Source organism: Geotrypetes seraphini, chromosome 1 (genome assembly GCF_902459505.1).
Source record: "Geotrypetes seraphini chromosome 1, aGeoSer1.1, whole genome shotgun sequence".
Classification (NCBI taxonomy): domain Eukaryota; kingdom Metazoa; phylum Chordata; class Amphibia; order Gymnophiona; family Dermophiidae; genus Geotrypetes; species Geotrypetes seraphini.
The window spans coordinates 547,410,673-547,433,650 of NC_047084.1; the positions used below are offsets into that span (position 1 = coordinate 547,410,673).

The 22,978-nt window shown below is 43.6% G+C and overlaps 1 protein-coding gene across 10 annotated transcripts in view; it reads right to left on the minus strand.

Annotated features, from left to right (window-relative positions):
- The window catches only part of PPIP5K2 (diphosphoinositol pentakisphosphate kinase 2), a 501,817-nt gene that overhangs the window by 256,747 nt on the left and 222,092 nt on the right, over positions 1 to 22,978 (minus strand). For all 10 annotated transcript variants that reach the window (XM_033929166.1, XM_033929168.1, XM_033929165.1 and 7 more), the window contains one exon: positions 11,430 to 11,555. In XM_033929166.1, the coding sequence (XP_033785057.1) occupies positions 11,430 to 11,555 (126 nt within the window). The remainder of the gene's footprint in view (positions 1 to 11,429; positions 11,556 to 22,978) is intronic.

Consider the following 22,978-nt stretch of genomic DNA (forward strand, 5'->3'; position numbering starts at 1 on the left):
TGAAAGGGTTGTCTCCATCTTACGGAACTGAGAAAATCTTTTACTAAAATTCTCCTTTGCTTCGGCTACAATGGTGGAATATGCTTTTGTGGATTTCCTGGTGTTTTTTATGACTGTCCACAAATGTTGTAGAATTATCCAAATGTATTTTTAGGTTGGGAAAATATTTTAGCTGTCCACTCTCAAGGTCTTTTTCAAAAACATGCAATTTTCTCTCAAAAGCTTTGATGTCACTAAACATGCTTTCTGCTGTTTTTCCCATGCCTTGTAATTTTTTGTTTAGTACATTAAAGTGGTTAGTAAAATCTGTAAAGAACATGAGGTTGGTAAGCCAGGCCATATTGGTGAGTTGAGGATAGTCTTCCCCTTTTCGTTCATAAATAGCCTAACTTCTTCCAAGCAGGCCACAAATCTCTCTAACACTCGTCCTCTGCTCAGCCACCGGACATTATTGTACATCAGTAAAGTGTTATATTGTGCCTGAACCTCATCAAGAAGGGCTGGAAATTGTCAAAAATAAAGAGCACGCGCCATGATGAAGTTCACCATTTTTGTTACATCTTTGAGGACATCGTCAAGTTTTTTGCTGCTTTCTTTAGCGCAGAGAGCCTCTTGATGTATTATGCAGTGAAATTGAATCAGTGGATATTTTGCTTCCTTAGCAAAGAAATGAATGAATCCTGATGTTGTCCCCACCATGCTAGGTGCTCCATCGCTAGCAACTGAAACCACTTTTTCTGGACTTATGTCTAGTGATGAAAAAGCCTCCATCACAGCATTGTGGATATCTATCCCTTGTGTTCTTCCAGGCAAAGACAGCAGTTTTACCAGCTCTTCTCTCATGATGTCACTAGTAGCATAACGCAAAATGAGCGTTAGTCTTGCATGGTTAGTAATATCTGTACTTTCATCCAAGCACATGGAGTAGAAGGGTGCTTTTTGTAAGTCGCAAGTAAACTGTTGACTAACATCAGCAGCCATTCGCAGAACCCTATCTTTTGCAGTATTTCTGCTTAGCGGCATCTCAGAGATGCGCTGCACAATTTTATCCTTGTTTTGGAAATCATGGAAGAGTGAATTACTCCCAGCCAAAATTGCCTTTTTGATAAAATCTCCATCAGAGAGGGGCTTACCATGTTTTGCCATGCACAGTGAAATTTGAAAGCTGGAAACTGTAAGATGATTAGTTTTTGAAAGATAGTTGCTAAAACTAAGAGACTGGGAGTGATATTTCTTTAATTTTCCTACAAGGAACTCTTTTCTTTGAGCTAAACCAAGTTCAGCAACACTGTTATGGTTGGTCTCAAAGTGACGTTTGACACTTGATGTGAGAGACACATTACACATAATACACAATGCTTTCCCACTGTGTTCAATCACTCCATATGTCTCTGTCCAGGCCTCTTGGAATGGTCTTCCACTATCTGTTTTTGCTTTTTTTGCTGTACTCATTTTCTTTGTTCAAGACTTCAAGTCTACAAAAAGATAAAATTTGTATAATAAAAAAAATCTAATGAAGTGCTGTATACAAATCCGTCCCCATATAAAAAAATATGTGATTGGGGAATTTTACTAATTGTAGACATCCGTTTTGGTCAAAAAATATACTGTCCGGGTGAAAACCGGACTTGTGCAACCTGAGTGTATGGGAAAAGGACTTTTATTTTTCATTATTGGAGCCTTTGTTATTTTATTATGATGTTTACAAAAGCACTGTGAAGGGCCACATATACACTTTACTGTTTTTTGCTATATTGAGTTTTCCATAAGGTACAGCGCAGAGGATTAGTGTGTTGGTTGTTCACAGAGAGCCCAGCCCTCCTCTCAGCTTACTGAACTTCTCTATGCAATCATCATAAGCAGCTTTTTTATTTCCTCGAATTTAGCATGTCCCCCATGGAAGATACAGAGGTTTTTACAGAGGAGCACATTATTAGACACATTAACATCTCCCCATATCCTCACCTCTCTAGCATGGGAGCACTAGGAACTGTTCCTGATTACAGATGTCACATGTGGAGTCACACTACAGCCTCACTGAGTTCCTGTGACAGACTCAGTGTGAAGCTTCTCTTCCTCCCCCCACTTCCCCCTCACACACTGCCTGGCTCATAGGATACTAAGGGGAAGACAGGCAGGCTAAACATCCACTCACAGGACTGCAGCCAGCACAGGAGGATGGGCCGCGGCCCACCGGGACAATGGCCGGTCCTCCCAATGGCCAGTCCGGCCCTGTTGCCAGGTGAGCTGCAAAGCAGACACCGGCACACTCGCCTCCCGCCGCGCCGCATATCTTAATTGCGGACTAGAGAGTTGCGCGGGGACAGAAATCCCACCCGTCCCCGCCAAAGTCTCACCCGTCCCCACCCGTCCCCGTGAGGAATCCCTCCGTCCCCACCCGTCCCCGCGAGGAATCCCCTCTGTCCCCGCCCGTCCCTATAAACTTCAGAAATAGTTATTTCATTTAATTATGCTACTGAATTAAAGGCTCTGGTAGAAACCCATTTACAAATAAGCAAAAAGACTTTATTAATTTGGAAATATTAATTGGGAAGAATACACACTTTACAAACGGGTTTCTACCAGAGCCTCTTTTGTTTATAAATTTTTATCAACACAACTAATATACTACTTTATCCTGAAGCAAAAAAAAAGAAAAAAGAAATAGAATTCTTTTCCTACCTTTGTTGCCTGGTTTCTGCTTTTCTCATGTTCTCATTGAGTTCCTTCCATCCACTGTCTCTCTTCCTTCTGCGTCTTCCATTTGCTCTGTTACTGTGTCTCTCCCTTTCTCCCCCCTTCCAAATTGGTCTGGCACCCATCTTCTTCCCTCCGCTCCCCCCATAGTCTGGCATCTCTGTCTTCTTCCCTGCCAGCGTCTTCTCCCCACTCTCTCTTCCCCATTTCCTTTCAGCGTCCTTCTCCCCCCCATCTTCCCCATGTCCTGTCAGCGTCCTTCTCCCCACTCTGTCTTCCCCATGGCTTTTCAGCATCCTTCTCCACCCCCCGTCTTCCCCATGGCCTTTCAGCGTCCTTCTCCCTCTCTGTCTTCCCCATGTGCTTTCAGCGTCCTTCTCCCCCCCTCTTCCCCATGTCCTGTCAGCGTCCTTCTCCCCCTTCTGTCTTCCACAAATGCTTTCAGTGTCCTTCCCCCCCCCCCACCCCGTCTTCCCCATGGCCTTTCAGCGTCCTTCTCCCTCTCTGTCTTCCCCATGTGCTTTCAGCGTCCTTCTCCCCCCCCCTCTTCCCCATGTCCTGTCAGCGTCCTTCTCCCCCTTCTGTCTTCCACAAATGCATTCAGTGTCTTCCCCCGTCTCCCCCATGGCCTTTCAGCGTCCTTCTCCACCCCTTTGTCTTCCCCAGTGCTTTCAGCGTCCTTCTCCCCCCTCCTTCTCTCCCACCCTGGGTGCAGCACAGCCGGCCAGGTCCCCTTACTTTTGTGGCGCTTTCCCGACCGACCGACCGACAACAGTCCCGGTCTGACAAATCTCCCTGCCCTTAACCGCAAATCTAAATTTCCTTCTTACAGCTGCTGTAAGAAGGTAATTTAGATTCGCGGTTAAGGGCAGGGAGGTTTGTCGGACCAGGGCTGTTGTCGGTCGGTCGGGAAAGCGCCACAAAAGTAAGGGGACCTGGCCGGCTGTGCTGCACCTGGGACGGGGCGGACCGCCCCCCTCCCTTGGTAGCCACTGGAGTCGCGAGGCAACTCCTCCTTACTTACCCTGCCTGCAGCACAGAGCCGAACGGAAGTCTTCCCGACGTCAGCGCTGACGTCGGAGGGAGGGAGGGAGGGCTTTGTTTAAGCCCTCCCTCCTCTCCGACGTCAGCGCTGACGTCGGGAAGACTTCCGTTCGGCTCTGTGCTGCAAGCAGAGCAGGTAGGGAGAAAAGCCGCGTGACTTAGTACATCCAGCCCCGCAGGAACCCCGCGACCCTTGGAGGCGTCCCCACGGGATCCCCGCGACCCTAGGGGGCGTCCCGTGTATCTCTCTATTGCGGACCTTCCCGCGTGCCAGCTGCAAGGCCTCCGCGTGCCACAGCTGGCACGCGTGCCATAGGTTCGCCATCGCTGGCCTAGAACTACTGGCTGGGCGGTATACAAGAAAATAAACTATGATTATTATTATTATATTACTTGTTTTAATTTTTATAATACTACATGCACATAGCAGGTACAGGATAATTTTTCTGTTCCAGCAGTTTGGTTTGTTCCATTTGTTTGGGATTCCAGCTAAGTGACATTATCCAATGGAGCCTGGTACAGAGCTTGCTAGCATAAATGTAAGCAAAAGCTTCAAAACAGTGCCTACTGCGAGGGTGTGAGCGCCTTCCTGCCTGAAGTGTGAGCACAGGTACCTCAGTCCTATAACATAGCTGACAGAATATAACCCCAAGGGGAGGTGGGAGGGCATATGAAAATATTTTGGCCTGCTGTCCTTATGAACACCTACTACAGGTAAGTGAATCATACTTACTCACCTGTAGCAGGTATTATCCAAGGACAGAAGGCAAATGTTCTTACATGTGGGTGACATCATCCACAAAGCGCTAGTACAGACAGTCAACAAGTGCACTGTTACTGTAAAACTTGAAGACTGCCCACACCAGGCATGCATCTGTGTTTTCCTGCCCAAAGCCTGCTCATAGGACCATTAGTTCAGTAACAAAGCTAAGAAGTCAACTAGGGGAGATAGGAGGGTTGTGCAAATATCTGCCTGCTATAGGTAAGAAACTTCACTTTATCCAAGGACAAGCAAGCCCTATATTCTCATATGTGGAACTTCCTAGCTACCAGGATCATGCCTCTGAAAAAAGGGTTATTGACAACTATCATGCGCTAGCATAACCAACAGGGTTGGAGGGAAGTTAGCATCTAAATATAGAATGAACTTTGTAGAAATGCTTGGCCAAACCAACTATCCAGTCTGGAAAAAAAAAATTCTCCAAATATTAGTGAGATGTGAGGTAATGAACTGAGGACCAGGTGGCTGCTTTACAGATGTCCTCAATGGGATCAGAACGTAGATGGGCTACTGAAATTGTCATTGCTCGAACTTTATATGCCTAGCCCGAGCATAGCAAAAGTGTCAGCCTAGCCCGAGCATAGCAAAAGGAGATGCAATCCGCCATCCATGTAGAGATGGGTTCTCTTGGTGACTGGAGCTTCAAGTATGTTAGAATCAAATGACTGGAACAGCTGAGTGGAAGTTCTGTGAGGTTTAGTTTGATCCAAGTAATAAGCCAGTGCACATTTACAGTCCAATGTGTGGAGTGCAGCTTCACCCAGGTGAGAGTGTGTCTTGGGGGAAAAAAAAAGACAGGAAGGTCTATAGACTGGTTAAGGTGAATTCTGAGATGACCTTCAGGAGGAACTTGGGATGATTGCGAAAAACTGCCCTATCACGGTAGAATGTTGTATAAGGTGGCTCTGAAACAGTGCTTGAAGCTCACTGACTCGGTGTGCAGATATGAGCAATACTATTTTCCAAGTGAGATGTTTAAGAGATGAAGACACAAGTGGTTCAAAGGGAGGCTTCATCAGAATATAAAGGATAAAGCTGAGATCACAAGTCACAGGAGGTGGAAAACAGAAGATGTACAGATAAACGTTTTATATCCAGAAATGTATGAAAAGTACTTATAGCACTGAGGTGAACCCTAACTGAAGTAGTTTTGAGCCAGAATTAGAAAAGTTGGAGAAGACAGTCCAATACATATGGAAAAGGACAAGTGATTGGATCCAGAGATTTGAGAGTATACCATACTGTGTTAATGGATCCACTTAAAACAGTAGCAACACCGTGTAAAGGTTTTCTAGAAGCTTCCATAATGGTTGACACTTGCATAGATAGTAGAAAAGCATTTAATCAATGGGAGAGAGACACCATGCTGTGAGAGTTAATGAACGTAGATTAGGATGGAGGAGAGAGCCCTTGCTCTGTATCAGAAATGTTGGGAAGAAGCATGATTGGTTCCTGCATACTGACTTGCAGGGGTAGAGGAAACCATAGTGAACTGTTCTTGGTAAATTTTGAGTAAAATTTTCCCAACTAGAGGAATTGGAGGTAAAGCATAAAGAAACTTGTCTCGCCAGTCAAGAAGAAAGGCATCGGGCTCCTAGTTTGTTGTTGTGGGGGATGCAAAGAAATTCACCTCTATAGTCCACCAATCTTTGAATGTCTAATGTAACACAGTTGAGCTGAGTGATCATTCATGAGGTTTAGGAGTATGCTTAACTTGTCCGCTAAAATATTTTGTTTTCCTACGAGATAAACTGCTTTGAGAAATATATTGCGAGAAGTCACTCAAAACCAGATATGAATTGCTTCTTGGCAAAGAGACTCTGGCCCTCCTTTGTTCACGTCGTACATGGCTGTCTGTTCGAATGAGTAGTACTTGATTGATGAGGTGATCTTAGAATAGAGCATTGTGGATTGCCAGTAATTTGAGGAGGTTTATGTGGAGAGTTTTCTTGTGAAGATTCCAGCTGCCCTGTGTATGGAGGCTATTGAGGTGGGCTCCCCAGCCAAGCACGGAAACATTTGTTAATATATTTTTGTGTGGTGGAGTCTGGAAAAGAAGGCCTCTGGAAAGATTGGCCAGTGATAACCACTGCTGATGAGACTGACAAAGATCTGAGGTCACTCATAAGTGTTGGGAGTGCTCTGGTGGCTTGAGACCATTGGGTCGAGAGTGTCCTCTGAGGATCCCTGAGATGTAGATAGGCAAATGGAATCACTTGAATCGTGGATGCCATATGGCTGAGGAGACACATCATTTGACATGTGGTAATGTGCTGGAGAGCAGAGACTTTCTGGAGAGCAGAAACTTTCTGGTTCAAAGTTTGGAGCCTCTGTTGTGATAGAAAAGCATGAGCTTGAGTTGTGTTCAGAAGTACTCCAATGAATTCCAGAGTTTGACTGTGTTGTAAATGGTATTTCTCCTAACTAACTGCAAATCTGAGAAGCTCTAGGAGATGCACCGTTGAATTCATGCATGCAAACAAAGAAAGAACTCCTCGCCTTCACTTTCCTCACAAGCTTGGAGAACATTTTTCCTACACCATTCAGGTAATGACTATGGATATTTTTTCTGTTTGCTTTTTTGTATATATATTTATAATTTTTATTTTTTATTCCTAATTGGTACTACTATGTTATAATTTTTTTCAGTGTGTTTTACAGCAATTTTATACCAGGTATTTCTAACATTCCACTCTGTTCCCTTGCATTTAGCTGTCCATGTCGGTTTCAGTTTCTATCTGTATTTCTACATTCACTCCTTTGTGATACATTCTGTTCAGTCTACCCAATTCAGATCATCACTGAGCCAGTTATCATTGCCTTGGTTCCTCAATTGTTTCTGTCCTTTATATAGCTCTTCCTGTACAACATGCCAGTTCTCAAGATATTTCATGTATCTGTTGTATATGGGCCTAGCTGTTTAGCCTCATTTTTGGTATTTTCTAAGCTCTTAGTTGTGGTATTTTCTAAGTTCTTAGCTCTTAGCTAACAACTAATAGTCTCACATTCATTGCATGTCTCATAAACATGGTTTATTCCAGGGGTGCCCACACTTTTTGGGCTTGCGAGCTACTTTTTAAATGACCAAGTCAAAATGATCTACCAACAATAAAATAAAAAAAAACCCACAAAGCACACTGTATGCATAGAAAATGTTAATCATCATTCCTATTCCAGGGTTTTTCAAAGAGGTCAAAGCAGATGACTCTAAGCACTATCACCTCAGTAACAACCATACAAAAATAGACAAATATACTCCCTCCCTTTTTACTAAACCACGATAGCAGTTTTTAGCGCAGGGAGCTGCGCTGAATGCCCAGCGCTGCTCTCGACACTCATAGGCTCCCTGCGCTAAAAACCTCTATTGCGGTTTAGTAAAAAGGGACCTTAGTGTAAAATATAGACAGCAGATATAAATTCAGACACATTTTGATCACTAAATTTAAAATAAAATCATTTTCCCTACCTTGTCTGGTGATTTCATGAGTCTCTGGTTGCACTTTCTTCTTCTGACTATGCATACAATCTTTCTTCCCTTCTTTTAGCCTATATGCTTCTTCTCCTCCAGACCTCATTCCTTCCCCCAACTTTTCCTTCCTCTTCCCTGCCCTTTCTTTCTCTCTGCCTCCCTTTCATTTTTTTCTGTTTCTCTTCTTTCCTTCTGTCTCCCTGCCTGCCCTTTTTCTTTCTTTCTCCCTGCCCTCCCCCAAGCCACTGCCACTGCCATTACCATCGGGGACCAGGACCCAAACGCCACCAATAACAGGCCCCAAGCTCTCCCTGCTTCGGCCAACCAGCATTCCTCTCCCCGACGTCAATTCTGCCGTCGGGAAGAGGAAGGCTGATCAGCCCAAGATCGTGATCAACCTATTGGGGGAAATGCTGCCGGGTCCTGCCTTCGCGGAAACAGAAAGTAGGCAGGACCCGGCAGGAACAAGAACAAATGCTTCACTAACCTGTCTCCCGCATTAGCCCGTAGCGAACGCTTGCTTCAGGGCTCTCAACATGTGCGTGCAGGCTTCCCTTCTCCCCCTCCCCCCCCGGACATAACTTCCGGTTTCGGAGGGAAGAGAAGAGAAGCCTGCACGCACACATTAGAGCCCGGAGCATAAGTTCGCTAGGGGCTGAAATCTCCAAGCCGGTTTTTTTGGGGTTTTTTTTAATGTTCAGCAGCGGCAGATGACAGCTGGGCGGACCGCCCAGCTAAAAGGCCCTAGGGAGAACACTGGAGAGGAAGGCTGATCGGCCCGTAGATCAGGACGGCAACACGAGTGCGATCGACTCGAGTTGCCTTCCTGAGCTACTGGTCGATCACGATCGACGCGTTGGGCACCCCTGGTTTATTCTAAGTCTCATTGCTGTCATCATGTGTCTTTAGCGATTATGTCTTTATTCATTGTTTCATTTAATATGTGCATGCCATTCATTGGGTATAATATATGTCCTAACAATTACCATAACTTATTCATTATATGCTTTAGAATTTTAGTACGAATGTTAACTTATACATGTTTTTTATTTGTGTTTTATTTGTTTATTTAGTGTCCCCTGAGGAAAGCATTGTTTTACACGCTGAAACTAGGATTCTTGTTGGGACCATTTATTTAAATAAAGACTGTTTTATTAGCTGAAGTAAGCCTCCCTTGCCTTTCTGTAGTTCCTTTGAATTCATGGCCAGATGAGCTTTTTATAGTGTTGGGACCTTGACCAACCAGTCATTTAGATATGGGAACACATGAAAGCTGCATGAGCGGAAGATTGCAGCCACTACCACTAAGTGTTTTGTGAATACTCTGTGTGTTGATGCCAGTTATGAGCGGAAGATTGCAGCCACTACCACTAAGCGTTTTGTGAATACTCTGTGTGCTGATGCCAGTCCAAATGATAGTACTTTGTACTGGATGTGGTGTTTTCCCACTCGAAAGTGAAGATATTTCCTGTAGGTTGGGAGAATGGGAATGTGCATATAGGCTTCTTTGAGATCTAGAGAAAAAAGTCAATCATTCTTCTCTAACAGTGGTAACACTGTTCCCAGAGAGACCATGCAAAATTTCACCTTCACCAAGTATTTGTTGAGAGCACGGAGGTTCAGAACTGGATGGAGGACCTCCGGTCATTTTCGGTATGAGGAAATATTTGGAGTAGAAACCTCTTTTGCTGGGGAACTTGTTCCATGGCATTGAGGTGGAGGAGGGCTGAGAGCACCTGGTGAAGAAGGGTCTTCTGCTGGGAGTTGAAACTCAACTCTCTTGGAGGAGGAATTGGGAGGATTTGTATGAAACGTAGGGCATAGCCCTGACTCACCACTTGAAGGACCCGGCGATCTGATGTTATTAGTATCCATTAGTGTAGGAAGTGGGAAGCCGGCCTGCAATGGGAAGAGTCCGAGGTAAGAGTTGAGGAATGTGGGCAATGCTCTCTAGTAAGGAGTCAAAGAGATTGCTCCTGTTTAGACTACGGTTATGACTGGGATTTTTGTGTTCTTTGTTGTCTGGGCGTCTTTAAGAAGGAATAGGAGAAGAGGAGGAAGGTTGAGTATATCTACATTTGGAATAGTAGGTGGGATGTCTAGAAGTAGATGTGTATTTTCTTGAGGGCTGAGTCTAAGTAGACTTGGAAGATTATAAAGTAGTCATACAGTCCTCATGCTTTAAAATTTTCTGTGTTGCCTCCTCTATGCAATCGCCAAAAAGTCATCTCACATGCAGTGAATACTGGAAAGCTAATCTTGTACGTTAGCACTGAGGCTGGATATTCTGAGTCACACTTGCCTGTGCACGGCAATGGCAACTACTGAGGTACAAGAAATAATTTCAAAGGTGTAAAATCTAGAAAGTACCAAGTACTTTTGTGTTTCAAGTAGGTCATTGGAGATGTGCTGAAAGGTATTTAGAAGGTCTGAAGGAATGTATTGCTGATAAAAGATAGCTTTTGAATAAAGGACTTCAATTAAAAAATCATATAAAAGTCATTTAAAATCTTGAGGTAAACATGAAGCTTTGGAATAACCTGCAACCAAACTTGTTGAGTGTTCTACCTTCTCTTCCAGGTGGAGTGCTTGCGTAAGTTCTGGAACTATGTGCCTTCTTTAAAGCAGATTCTACCACCAAGGACTGATGTTGTAATTGGGGTCTGTCAAACCCTGGGCAAGATTGGATCCTGTACAAGCTTGGATGGAGCTACTTGGGACCTGGGTTGGCCACTGTTGGAAAAAGGATGCTAGGCTTGATGGACCTTCAGTCTGTCCCAGTATGGCAATTCTTAAGAGCAGTGCTTCACAGTTTTGAATAATGACTTTTTTTAATTAAATTGTGGAGCTAATTACTGTTAACTTGTCAATGCCAATGTTCTATTGTAGCTCACTGACAAATGGTCAGTCCACCTCTTTTGTAAACCGCATAGAACCGAAAGACATTTGCAATATATAAATAAAAATTTGTGTTATGTTACGTTTTATGCAATCTCTTGGCCACTCTTTGTAATCTAAAGTATCCATTAATTCTGCTCTAGGCTCTGCCTCTGATTCCATATATGAAAAGAGCCTAGTCCATCTGTCTTATATACTATATTTTGTAAAAGACAGATTTTCTGGTGGAGATCTTCAGCAAGGAGGTGGTGGAGAAGGATCTGACAGTATGCTATAAGATTCCTCTGCAGACAAGTCAGAGTAGTCAGAATCTGATCATTGAGATAAGTCTGAATTATGTCTCATCTGGTCTGTTAGATTGAGAGCATCGTGGTGTCGGGATGGATGCTTAGATGAACCTTGAGGAGCAATACCCCCAAACCCAAGGCTACCAGTGAGTAGAAACCAGGTCTTCTGCATTGGAAGATGTTGAACCTTGCCAGAGCTACAAGGCCAGCTCATTAACGCTTATTTTTATATTTTAGGAAAAAGCCCCATTACCTTGTCCTCCTGGGTACATACACCTGAAGGCTCTGCCAAGTTCTTCAGCCTGGACCCTGCCTGCAGGGGTCAGTTCTCCTCCCCATTTCAGGACCAACAGTAGAGAAGGCTCATCTCTTCGACTATCTGAATATATTTGAAAATAGATTAGTTTACAAACTTGGCTCACAAAACAAAAATTGCAAATAAAAGTGAACACGTATTGCATAGCTTTTCATTTATAGTATCTCATTTAATTTTCATTGTAGGACCCCGAGATCAATAGTTTTATTCTGTTTTCAAGATCACAAATACAGTCTCTTATATATGACTCTTTTTGAAGATGGGAAAGTGAGTGAAAAATTGAATTGTGGTTTTCAATACTTTTTTTTCAAGATGTAATGGATTTGAGTTTTCATTTTTAAAAAATGCATTAACTGCTGCCTATCATCCTCAAGTAATAATTAAAACTAGAAACTCTAAATTGTCTTAATATAAATTATAACAAAATCATATTACTACATCTACCAATTAATTAAAAGTACAAATATATGTTCCTTATCTAATTTTAATTTGGATCAAAAGTGCTGCATAACATGCCTGCTCCTTGTTCCCTCATTCAGCGTTCACTTTTCAACCACTCCTCACAGTTCCCATTACTCAGTCTTACTTGCCCCCATCCCAACTACAACTGATCACACACTTACTTCCCAAGTCATCAGTTCCAATCACCATTTCATCACATTAATTCTCTCACTACCTTCCCTCAATCTTGGGTCTTCTTGTTTAACATATTACCCCCTCAATGGTTACCATTTTTTAGGTGGCATTTCATTCATACTTTTCCAGTATTAACTTAAAAGGGGAATATGAATTACAGATACATCATAAAATAAAAGGGGAGGGTAAAGGAACAAACCAGAAGGGTGGGTGGACAAGAGAATAAAAAGAGGAAAGGGAGAGAAACCAAGAGAAGCAAAGAAAAGAAGAAGGGTCATAGATTGTAAAGCCCACCAGGTACTGTTCTTAGGTTCCAACTACTGGAGTTGCCATCGTAGCTCACTCCAGCCTATCCAACCATCTCGTAGTTTGTGGGATAAATAAAATAAAATCTGGCTAGCAATGTTTCATGTTTCAAGTCTGGTTAGCAACGTTCTCATGTTTCAAATCAATGGAATTCCAATTGATGCCCTCCCCAGCCATTCCTACACCGAATTGCCATATACGTACACAGACTTTGCAAGTCTGCTAAGTACCAACCAGCCTTAATTCTTCAATTTATATTATTTATTTTCTAATTAGATATCCACTGTGTTTATTCCACGCCAATTTGAATTCTGTCACCGTTTTCCTCTCTACTACTTCCCTTAGAGGGCATTCCAGATATTAACCACCATCTTCGTAAAAAATAATTTCCTAACATTACTCCTAAGTCTACCATCCCACGACCTCAATTTGTGCTCTCTAGTTTTACCATTTTCCCTTCTCTGGAAAAGATTTAGTTCTATATTAATACCTTTCAAGTATGTATCAACCTCTCACCTCCCAACATATTCATCTGCCTTGGATTTCTCCCCAAATGCAACACCATGCACTTCTTTGCATTGAATTTTAGTTGCCAGACTTTAGACCAGGGGTGTCTAACCTGCGGCCCAAGGGCCGCATTCGGCCCCCATGAAGTCTTTTGTGCGGCCACGGTCGAGGGCGATGCGGTGTTTTCCTCTGCTGCCCCTGGGTGTTTACCATCTTGCCGGCTCCCTCCTCTGTCTTACTGCAGCGTTTGCATGTTTGTGCGGCCCCAGAAAATTTTTTTTTGACCAATGCGGCCCAGGGAAGCCAAAGGGTTGGACACCCACGCTTTAGACCATTCTTCTAACTTTTGCAAATCCTTTACCGTGTTTTCCATTCCCTCCGGAGTGTCCACTCTGTTATAAATCCTGGTATTTTCTTAAAAAGCAAACCATACCTTCTAAACCTTCAGAAATGTTGCTGACAAACATATTAAACATTTGGCAACTAAGATTCAACGCTAAGAAATGCAAGGTCATGCATTTGGGTTGCCCAGTCCCAAACCTCCAGAGCTTCTTGACAAAGGGAGGCAGACCCTGTCCCTCCTTGTTTGTTGACATAATACATGGCGACTTGGTTGTCCATCCGAACGAGGACTACTGTGTCGTGAAGCAGATGTTGAAAAGCATGGAGAGCTTTGAGGATCGCTCTGAGTTCCAACTGATTGATATGACACTGAAGATCCGTACTGGTCCAGAGGCCTTGAGTACGGAGACCATCGAGATGAGCGCCCCAAGCGTAGGTCGAAGAGTCTGTCGTGAGGATCTTCTGATGAGGGGGCGTTTGAAAAAGCAAGCCCCTGGAAAGATTGGAAGAGAGCATCAACCAACGGAGAGACTTCTTCAAGGAAGGAGTGACTGAAATGTGTCGAGAAGGAGGGTCGCAAACTTGCATCCATTGAGATGCCAGGGTCCACTGAGGAATTCTGAGGTGAAGTCTGGCAAAAGGAGTCATGTGTACTGTGGAGGCTATGTGACCCAGAAGTACCATCATGTGTCTTGCTGAGATGGAAGAGCGGGAAGACACTGTGTGACAGAGTTGAAGAACAGCTTCCAGACATTGTTGTGGAAGGAATGCTATGAGTTGGACAGTGTCCAGAACAGCTCCAATGAATTGTAGATTCTGAGAGGGCTGAAGTTGAGATTTGGGAAAGTTGAATTTGAATCCCAAACTTTGTAGGAAACCAGGTAGTCCATTGGGTCGCTACAATAACCCCTTGAGATGTAGAATCTTTGATGAGCTAGTCGTCGAGGTAGGGAAATACCTGAAGACCATGATTCCTTAGAGCTGCTGCTGCTACCACTACCAGGCACTTGGTGAACACTCTGGGAGACGAGGCCAGGCCGAAGGGTAGTACTCTGTATTGATAGTGGAGATTCCCCACCCGAAATCTGAGGTATTGACGGGAGGCCGGATGAATGGGAATATGAGTGTAGGCCTCCTTGAGATCCAGTCGTTCTGCTCGAGAAGGGGATAAAGGGATGCCAGGGACAACATATGAAACTTTTCTTTGACTAGAAATTTGTTGAGAGCCCTGAGATCCAGAATGGGTCGCAGATCGCCCGTCTTCTTCGGAACAAGGAAGTAACAGGAGTAAAACCCCATGTTCTGCTGTTCCAAGGAAACTGGTTCGATGGCATGGAGACGAAGCAGAGCTTGAGCTTCCTGAAGAAGAAGGGCGGTCTGGGATGGATTGGAAGGATACTCTCTTGGAGGAAGCTCCGGTGGAACTTGAGTGAAATGAAGAGAGTATCCTTCCCCGATTATGGTAAGCACCCAGAGGTCGGATGTAATTATCATCCATCGGTTGTAAAAATGATGGAGATGACCTCCTATAGGGGGAAAAAGAGTCAGAGACAGAATGGTGGAGGTTATGCTCTGTTGTAAACAGTCATAAAGGCTGAGAAGCCTTAGGGGCAGCAGAAGGTTTGGGTTTCTGTTGCTTCTGAGGTTGTTGTTTTTTCAGAGGAGGGCGAGTATAAGGAGCTGGCTTTGGAGTAAAACGCCTTTGATAGATAACAGCAGGGCGTGCAGGCTTGGCAGGAGCTGGCTTTGGTTTAGGTCTGACTATAGAAGCAAATGATTTTTCATGGTCAGATAATTTCTTGGTGGCTGCCTCGATGGATTCATCAAAGAGGTCGTTGCCCCGACAAGGAATGTTAGCTAAGCGGTCTTGAAGGTTAGGGTCCCTGTCAATGGTACGAAGCCAGGCAAGATGACACAAAGCCACAGAGCAAGCAGCCGCTCGGGCAGATAACTCAAAGGCATCATAAGATGATTGGAGGAGATGCAGACGTAATTGAGAGAAAGAAGCAATGACTTCTTGAAACTCAAAATGCATTTGATTATCCAAATAAGCCAAAAACTTTGGTAGAAGAGAAAGAAGAAATTCAAAATAAGTGATGAAATAAAAATTATAATTGAGGACTTTAGAGGACATCATAGCATTCTGGTAGATGCGACGTCCAAATTTGTCCATATTTTTCCCCTCCCTTCCAGGAGGAACTGTGGCATAGACCTTGGAAGGATGGGATCTCTTCAAGGAGGATTCGACAAGCAGGGATTGATGAGATAACTGTGAGTTGTCAAACCCTTTGCGATGCACAGTTTTATACCTAGAGTCCAATTTTCCTGGAACAGGAATGGGATGAGATGGGATGGAAAAAGGTGTCTCCATGCATCGAGCAAAAGTCTGATTCAAAAGCTTATGAAGTGGAAGCTTAAGACACTCTGCAGGAGGTTGAGGAAGATGTATGACTTCTAGATACTCCTTAGAATATTTGGAACCAGTATCCAATTGAACATCCAAGTTTACAGCCATCTGTCGCAGGAAAGATGAGAAAGACAGCTGATCTGCCAATGCTTTGCTTCGAGAAGGACTCGAGGACGTCAAGGCAGCCTGTGTCGAAGAAGAAGCTTCTTAATGGAAAAAGGCATAAAGGAACCTGGTGACTTGGACAAGGCAATCGAGACCGGAACATCCTCAAGGTCCGGCATCAGAGACCCCGAATGAGGAGTCGGTGGTCTGGTCAAGATTGGAGTAGATCGAGGCTTCGAGGAAGATGGTATGTCCTGAGAAGAAGAACGATGCCTGGAAGGCTGCCTCGATGAAGGCCTCGAATGGTGGTGAGAACTGTGTCTTGTGGTATGCAGCCTATGCCTGCTAGGAGTGTCCCCAGAGCAGTGCATAGGTCTAACAGGCTCTACTCATATAGCCCGATTTAAACCACAATTTGAGTCAGTTGATGACTTTCCTTCCTTGAACTGTAGAGGGAGCAGGTGAGCAGAAATGCAGGTTTCCCATCCCCCACAGAATCCTAGGATAATTGCCCGGAAATCATTTCCACCTGAGGATTTGGGGCGGGGCTGCAGGCTGCTTTCCCTAAGAACTAAACTGTTAGAGAGATAGAAGTAGCAGGAACAGGGAGAGGACAGGCCACAGCGCTCAGGGCTGAGAGCTCTGGATAACAGTCAACCTCCAGAATCTATGGAGCTCGCAGAGGCTGGTGAGGAAGTGCCTCTTAGTTTGCTGGAGGAATCTCAGGATATGGAGCTTGACCCTGAGACAAATGCTGAGTTGCCAGATGAGGTCCTACCCATGGAAGTATGCTGTATGAAAAGCAAGTAACTGCTTATGCTTGGGTGAGTACCTGAAGTCTGACTTGTCCAGATTGCTTACAAGTATTTGATAACCCTGTGATATCTGAAGAGGGGAGAAACGCTTATAAGAACTGTGCAATGACTTATTTTTGGTATTTGTATTTCTTGAAGGTTACTGGGTTTTTTTTCTTTACCTGGTGAGGGAAGTGGACTGTTTCAGTCACGGGCAGTGGGGTTTGCCCCGTGTTCATTGTGGTGGGATAGAGAGCCTGTTATTGGCAGAATTGTTACCACACGGAGCACAATGTCTGACCAGCACTACAGCTGCTGAGAAGGTCAGCGCGATTGCACTGACTCAGGCTGAGTTTGTACAGCCCTGAAGTTTGTTTTTGGTTTTTGAGTTTATTTTTCTTTTCTGCTTAGTTCATGGACTGTGGATTGAAAGTGGACTTTGCTCTGCTCAAAGAAAGATTTTCTTTGTTGAATACATTTGGACTATTTTTACCTGAGATACTCTCAGAGACTATTGGCTTATACAGTAGTTTTGCAGTATTCATTTTGGGATTATTCGCATGTACAGAAACCATCTTGACAAGGTTCCTGTTTATATTTTTGATTTGAGAAAAATGAATTTCAAGTATTTTTGTGGAAGTACTCACCTGGTGCGGTGGTGTTTCTTGCTCTGAATGTTTCTTTTTTTTTTTTCTCTCCATGTGCAGCCCGCAGTGACTCACAAGAGTTATTTTCTTGAACCGGTGACCCAAGACCTATTGCCTTGAGGTTGCCGGTTACAGTCTAGAACCAGATCTCGAGGATCGAGGAGATTTTGCCTCTGAGACATAAGCAGCTGATGCCGATATATGAATAGGGCTAGAGGCTGTAGATCGAAGCTCCAGAGGCTTGGTGAAGGAACCTCGATGCACTCTCAAAGACTCTGCTCCTTATTTAGAGTGTGAGAATTCTCTTGGCACGAGCAAAGAATCTGTTCCTTGCTTTTCGTGCTTAGATGGCAGACCAGACACTCGCAAAGACTCTGCTCCCTGCAAAGAGTGTGGAATCACAGACTGGGGCAAAGGAAGTGGCTCGACCTCGCAGGAGTCTGCTGAATGCCCAGGCTGGATAAGAGGAAGCAGTTTAGGTCCCATGTTAGTAAGGAACTGAATAAACTGCTTCTCTAACATGGTCTGGAAAGAAGCCGGCAAGGATGGATCCGTGTCTGAAACTGGACCACCTGCTTTGGATGGAGGTTCCTTCGAGGTAGTGTGAGTGTTTTTGGCTTAGAAGTCTTGGACACTTTAATCACCACCGGTGGAACCGACTGCTGAGCTATCTGACCTGAGGAAACAGGGGAAGATACAACAGATGATGTCGAAGCAAGAGCTGCTGCAAACGACGAGGGTCTGATGAGGCTCGAGGTGGAAGCAGTAGACGCAGACAGAGCCTCGATGGAAGTCGAGGCCGAAGACGCTTTCGAAGTCGAGGGATCAGTAGGAGACTCCATCTCGAAAAGCTTGTCCACCAGAATGCAGCAACGCTTGAAAGCACGAGGCTGAAGTGTTTGGCAAGGCAGGCACGACCTAGGATGATGTTTCGGCCCAAGGCACTTGAGGCAGCGTCTGTGAGGGTCCGTGAGAGAGATCGCGAGCTGACACTTGCTACACCTCTTAAAGCCTTTAGCAGGCTGGGACATAGACGGAAAAATAGCTGCCGCAAAGTCGAAGCCCTCGGGCTGCGCCAAGCGACCTGTCCCGGAAAACGAACAGAAGAAGAAAAAATGTTTGTTTGTTTTTTTAACTAAAATTAAAAAAATAAAATAAAACAGTGATTCGTGAAGAAAAAAACACAAACCGTGGTTGAGAGAAGGCATAAAGTGAATGAAGTTAAACGCAAAGAGTCAAAGATGGATTTCTCGGCTCCGCGGAAAACTGAGAACTGAGGAGACGCGCCCTGTGCTGGGTGGGAAGGTAATCGCGCATGCACGGTGCGGGCAACTCGAAACTTCGATGACGTCACCCATATGTGAGAATACCTGCCTGCTTTTGTCCTGGGATAACATATGTTACCTTTATAAAACATATGTAACATAAATGCTTATATATGTTCTCTAGGGTGGTTCAAAAAAATCAAGTTCATGGGATATGACCTCCACAAGTCTATTTTTGTTCTCTGTCTGGCCATTGTTAATTGTGCCAAATTAGAAGCCTGTTGGTGAACATTTAGAAGTCGCTTAATGATTTTTAACACATACAGTAAGATTCAAGTACAGAATTTATATTAATTTTCCATCTAAATCTGAATTATGAGCAAATGCAGAAAATAAGTTTGTTGGCCTAATGATTTATAATGCATTGTTCAGTGCTAAGTGATAAGTAACTAATGTCATTCCACAGTAAATACAAAATGTTTGTTATGTGTAAATGCAGAACGGTGGTCCTATATTCAGTCAGTATTCATCAGTGTGGCTTTGGAGAAAAAAGGCGAAGGAGGAGCTGTTTCTGCTCCTCATTCTTTGTGAGACTTGAATTACCATATACTCTGCATTAAGGTAGTTGCTCTTTCAGTGGAGTCATTGACTACTGTTATTGATGATACTGACTGCTCCAACTATTAGTAACTTGAATCATCTCTCCAGTTTGCAGGATCTTTAACCAGAAATTGTTGAGCCTTTTCTTGTCCATTTGCATCACCAAAGATGACATAAGTTCTTTTAGTTATACATGATGTCAAGCCGATGGGTCTAAATGACTCGGAAGGGCAGGCGAGACATTTCACTGAACTTGTAGATTGAGGAAGCTGAAGGTCTGTCACTACCAAGGGGGTCAGCATCTGCCCTGACCCAAGAGACAGAGATAAACACCTAAAGACCCTGACTGAATCCTTCAAACAAAAAGGATACAACCCTAAAATCTTCAAGGATATTGCCTAAACCCTTAAAACACCCAGAGAAAACTTACTACACTACAAGAAAACAGATAGGACCACCCTTGGAAGTGACATACAATCCAGAGCTGTAAAAACTAAGAAAAATTGTACAAGATCTACAACCACTACTCCAGGAAGATGAATTAATAAAATAAATATTCCCAGCTTCACCTATGCTGGCCTTCCATCAGCCACCTAATCTGAAACAAAAATTGGTAAAAAAAACAAGCTCATCTCAAAGGATCCCACGGTCATTCATATGGGAAAAACATTCAGCATAAAGGGATTCTTCACATATTCATCTTCTAAAGTGGTATACAGTGCAAAAAGGTTAAACAAGCCAAATGCTAAAGACCAGAATCAACTTACATAGTTATCATTTTAAAAATTGCAATACCAACCAGGATGTCACCTGTCAGGCAACACATTGGGAAAATTGACCACTGTACCAATGATTTTATGGTAAAAATTCTAAAAGGGAACTTTAAGACAATCCAAGAACGTAAAACCTTTGAAATTAAAATGATAAAATATTTTGACACCTACCAGACAGGACTTAAAAGATCTTGGCTTCCGTTCCCACTACAAAGACATTTAAAACTGCTTTGCCACATCTCTGTCTCCTGCTCACCCACCCATCCCTCCCCTCTTCCTAGGATGCTTTCAAGTTTTCCTTATATATACTGATATTTGTCAATATTTGTTTATTTCTGATCTGAAGAAGAAAGGTTACCTTCGAAGCTCATCATAAAATGAATTGAGTTAGTCCAATAAAAAGGTATTGCTTTTGGTTAAATTCTAACTTTTCAAAATCATTCTTCTTATGTTACTGTTGTGCAAATGTATATAATATTCCTGAAGAAAAATCCACAAATCATTATTACAGTAGATGTGGGGGAAAGATACTACTTATCCTTGAGTGTAGAGAGCACAGAATAGAACCTTATTGTATTTAGGGATTCTGATAGTGGCCAATCCACGACACAAACACTGTTAAAAAGCAGGATGCTGGGCTATATGGACTATTGGTGTGACCCAGCATGGCAGTTCTTAGGTATCTATGTGCGGTCAAATATTTCAGAAAGATCGTCAAATGTAGTTTCTTTTTCTGATGGCTACAAAAACAGGATCTCAGTACATAGTTGACACCTCCTAATGCAATCTAAATCAGCATAAAAAGCTACATATCAAACTCACTCAAAATGTTTACACATAAAAATGACAGTACAGTTACAAAACTCTATGGCCCTGATGCTCTAAAATGATGGTTAAAATCCTGTGGGTAACTGTGGTGCTGGTAAATTGTCCGATATGAAATCGACGATCAATATTCAAACAACTTCACATGCAAATGAGGTTTGTGGAGGTCTGCCGTAATTCCATCCAATTGTAGGAGAAAGTAACAGACACATGCTGTCACAACCCTAGCCCTAAGGCTCGGCTTGTGGCAGAAAAGGCTTTGCCTAACCCTAGGCTGACTTTAAAGAGGGCTGACCATTGTGACAGGCTAGACACCAGTGGTAGGGAAAATTCTGAATTCCCATTCAAAGCCCAGCTCACAGAACCCTGGGGAGGTGAGGACTATGAGGGTAACAGCCAGGAACAGCCTCAGAATCAGTCTACTCACTTAGCTAACTCCCAGCTGCAGAGTTTAATGAGGATCACTGGGAAACATAGGCAGAAGCTGCAGGCTGCCCCTCCCCCTCTTAGAACAGGGCGTGGCCGCCTCAATGCTCTTGAGGCTGCACTGAGGAGGAAGCAGTCAGTCTACCCTGGGCCAGCCCAGGAAGGAGGCTTTCAGGATAGCTCTCCTGAACCTCAACTTTGCCAGGACATTGAGATGGTGGATCCAGCCCCTGTCCCTGAGGCCAACCAGCTAGCTGAACCAGAACCCATGGACTGTGTAGAAACTGCCATGAATTCTGAGGCTTGCCCTATGGAAGAGAGCTAAGTACCTTTGCTGGTTTTCTTTTCCTTTTTTGTATGCTCATGCTAGCAAACTTTTGGCTTCTTTCTGGGGAACCTGTTTGCACCTGTGAGCAGTAAGGGAGCAGTGCTGAGCTCCTTGAAAGGTGCCTGGAGCTGGAAACCTTTTTGTTAGGTTTAATTGTGCTGGACTGTTTTTGTTTTTGAAAGCAAGAAAAGCTACAATTGTGATTTTGTACCTGGGAGGTAGTTTGGGGAAGAATCCACACAATATCCTAGGTTGGGATTGTGGGGCCATTTGTGGCATTCTGTTTCTTACAGAGTATAATTAGTGGATTCAGCTACTCCCCTCCCCCACCAACTACTGTTAAGTTGGCTGGAGCCAAGCCAGCTTCCATCTGGACTTGGACACAACACTGTCTTTATTTGATAAAGGAAGTGTGACAGTTTGTTACTGCCTGTTTGCAAAGGCAGAACGATTAAGACTACACTCGGTTACTTACCTGTGACACCGGCTAGAAAGGTGTGAGTTGTTTGTTTGTTTTTCAACTCAATTTTACTTTTTCCTGTTTTCTTATGTTTATGGAAAAGAATGAACTGAACCCTGTTCAAAATTGATTTCCACAATAAAGTGGGACTTTATTTTCATTTGAAATTGACTGTTTTGAATCTTTTTTGATTCTTCATTGAACTGTGTGCCCAGCAGGACTTCTAGCCTTCTCTGGAAGTGCGTCGGACGCAGGCTATTCTGAGCGCTGACCGGAGCCGAGCGTACCCACGGGCCCGGCAGCGTCACAATGCGCAGAATAGTTCATGGATAGAGGCAAAAATGTACACATGTGCTAGGAAAAGCTTGGTCGTAGTTATGCATGAGCATCAATCATAGGTGTGCCTTTTTGAACTGTCATATCTCATGCACTCGACAGCTTTTAACAACATATGAGACGTGCCTTTAACACGCACTTGAAAGACACATTTATAATAAACACATATATGCCCTCTATATAAAAAATGTATCCTGTTATTTCAATTTCTAGAATCTGCAGCCCAGACTTCACGGTTTACGCTGATACACATAAACAAGGCGCACATTTAACACACTACTGGCACCTCTAGACCTGTTGGTAATTTTTGGCTCATTAAAGGTTGGCGCTTCATTTAGTGCATTGCCATGCAGTATTAGGGCATTGCTCAGAGTGCTCGTTTTAATATTAATGACCTTGTTGTACTACATTAGCAGAGTCAGAGGCTGATATGAAGCCGGAAAAGACCACAGTGAATCATTATGAGCATAGATAGGTAAAATACTTCGATGCTAAACCGATTAGAACTGGTTTAGCGTTGATTGTTAAATGCACGGTAGGTTTAGAACATCAGGGCCTCTGTAGCTTCTTTTATATCTTCACTATTATAACCAAACAATTGCAACTGTTCAAGATTAAAGTAGCAGGCTGAGAACCTGAAAAGGTCGGTGTCGTGCCAAGTTAATAAAAAAAAACTTTTGGGAAGAATTTCTGGCCATTGTGACTCCATTTTGTTTATATATCCCTGGT